Source organism: Tribolium castaneum, chromosome 1 (assembly GCF_031307605.1).
Source record: "Tribolium castaneum strain GA2 chromosome 1, icTriCast1.1, whole genome shotgun sequence".
NCBI lineage: Eukaryota > Metazoa > Arthropoda > Insecta > Coleoptera > Tenebrionidae > Tribolium > Tribolium castaneum.
Genome location: NC_087394.1, coordinates 32,718,240 through 32,720,596, shown reverse-complemented (window position 1 = coordinate 32,720,596; position 2,357 = coordinate 32,718,240). Strand labels below are relative to the sequence as shown.

General features: G+C 33.6%; 1 protein-coding gene across 1 annotated transcript; it reads right to left on the bottom strand.

Annotated features, from left to right (window-relative positions):
- Positions 1 to 638: 638 nt before the first annotated feature.
- Positions 639 to 1,472, bottom strand: LOC660268 (uncharacterized protein). The gene has a single exon (XM_966517.5). The coding sequence runs from the start codon at positions 1,317 to 1,319 to the stop codon at positions 702 to 704; it is 618 nt and encodes a 205-aa protein (XP_971610.1). The 5' UTR covers positions 1,320 to 1,472; the 3' UTR covers positions 639 to 701.
- Between the last annotated feature and the right edge of the window lie 885 nt (positions 1,473 to 2,357).

Sequence of the window (2,357 nt, the reverse complement as noted above, 5' to 3'; positions counted from 1 at the left end):
CATCATGAGCAATCATTTATATTTTTTGTAATTATTTTACTATTTACTTTTACTATTCTAGTCATTTTTGCACTTGCTGTTTAAATAAACAAAAATAAAACCATGTAGCACATTTTATTCTTACTGTTACAATTTTTTTTTCTGTAAATAGATTATAGAGAACGTAATAATTGTAGCTGACCTGTAAAAGTCGTGTAATGTTGGTTGCATAGACATTTGGTCAGGCTCATTATTTCTCATGAATTATCTTGTATATTCTAATATATTCTAATTCAGGCCAAATCAAAATATCTAGCCAATGTTTGTATTAAACAAAACACAATTCATTAAATTATCCCAGAGAGGGACTGTATATCACAGTTATTTCATCACCAATTAATAAATTAGGTTCAAATTCTTTTTTTATTTAATTTAGAAACGAAATAAATAGAAAAATCTACGAAAAAATTATTTGTCGTATTCCGATACGAACTCAAGTGTATTACATAATGAAATTACTGTTGAATCAGTTTATTATTGTGGGACCATAATTGAATGGTTAATAAATTAATAATGAATACAAAATTAACCAATGCGTTCTTTAATAGCCGTAAATTCTATTTATTAGTTATGTAAGCTATTCAAATGAAATCTTGTCATTACATGTACACTAATTTTTATTTTCCTTATATACAAGTTACTTAAATAATCTGTTCTTAAATCTATTCATCACCATCAAGCAAATGATCCAGTTTTAACTGCCCACCACCACCACTTTGAATTTTCTTATTTTTCTTGTCCTTCTTAACTTTCTGCCCGACCACATATTCAGGCATCACAACTTTAGAACTTCTAAAGCTAGGTTTCTCATCTTCGCTCTTCAAATTATCTTTAACAGTCGTGGTGTGGACTTTCTTAAAAACAATTTTCTTCATCTCTTCGCTTTTATCAGTCACCATTTCACTATTCCTATTTTTCAGTTCATTTAAAAACGAAAGCGCCGCTTTGGTGTTACTTCGATCAGACATGTCTTCGTCCTTCACATCGGCTAGAGAGTACTTGGTCCACTTGTGTGGATTCTTTTTAAAGTCGGGGATTGTCCGCATGTAATTCTTAGACACGGGGTCTTGTGGACGTTTGAAGATGCTTTCTTTACCCCGAAACTGCCGCATTACCGAGCGATTTGCCCTGTTGGAGACTTTGGGGCCCTCAACCTCCATCTCTTCGTCTTTCTGCAGGTTGCAAGTGAGGGTGCTCAACTGGTCGAAAATGCTTTTCTGGCGCTCCATGAAGTTCTTGTTCGAGTTTTTCAGCATAAACGGCAAGTCCGGCTTATCCATTTTGTGATAAACAAATTACAAAAAAGTTGTTTAACTTCAACTTGACACTAGACAGCTGTGAGGTTACGCCAGTAACCACCATGGTACAATGCTGTCACACCACATCTAAACCGAAACTTATTAGGGCTAGAGGATATGAGAGCACTGTTTTGTTAGTTGGGCATAGAATAAGGGGTGTTTGTCCGAACATGTTTTTTTTAAGTTATCAAATAAATATAAATTGTGGCCAGCTTTTTGTATCTGTCGAATTTTATGGCATATTCTGTTATTAAGTATTTCGGTAGCTTGCGCGGTAGCTACTTTAGTGCGCAAATTGTCAAATTTTTAACCTCACTTTTTTACGAATGGAATGCAATAAAAAATGTTTTTTTCCAATGCTTTGGAAGCTGTTTCTGGTGGTAGCTCCACTCAGTGTCCCAATGTAAAGTAAAAAAGAAGTTGTGAGTGTATACATAACAATCATATGTAACGATACTCTGAAAAAAAAGGTGGAAACAGTATTTAGAGTAGAAGGGCGAATCAGTTACTAGAGGAAAGGAGGAAAATAGTAAAAATAATGAATAAGAATTTTGCAAAATGCTTTTATAGAAAAGTTATACTTTATGTTTTATTACGTGGTAAACTTAACAACACACGTTAACATGTCCTTTACAAACGTTTAAACACCCTTTTTCATGAAAAGGTTGACACGAGAAGTCCTTTTTTCAATAAATCTCACTGAAATTTATGTCGTTGACTCAAGGTAGATTTGTCTGCCCTTAAACATGTTCAATAATAATTAATAACGCTCTAGAAGAGCAGAAAAGCACACAAAAAACATTAAAGTTAAAATTTAACACTTCTGAAGAGAGCATAATACAACCTAACCCTACTTTCTGAACTTTTGTCCTTATCTGGCAATAGCACATAATAAAGGTAGAGATTTCGACCCTAAATATCCTACCATAACGCTCTGAAAGGACAGAGATGGAGACAAAATTCATAAAAGTGTAAATTTTGTCATTTTCGGGTGACAACATAACCCTACTTTTGGAACCT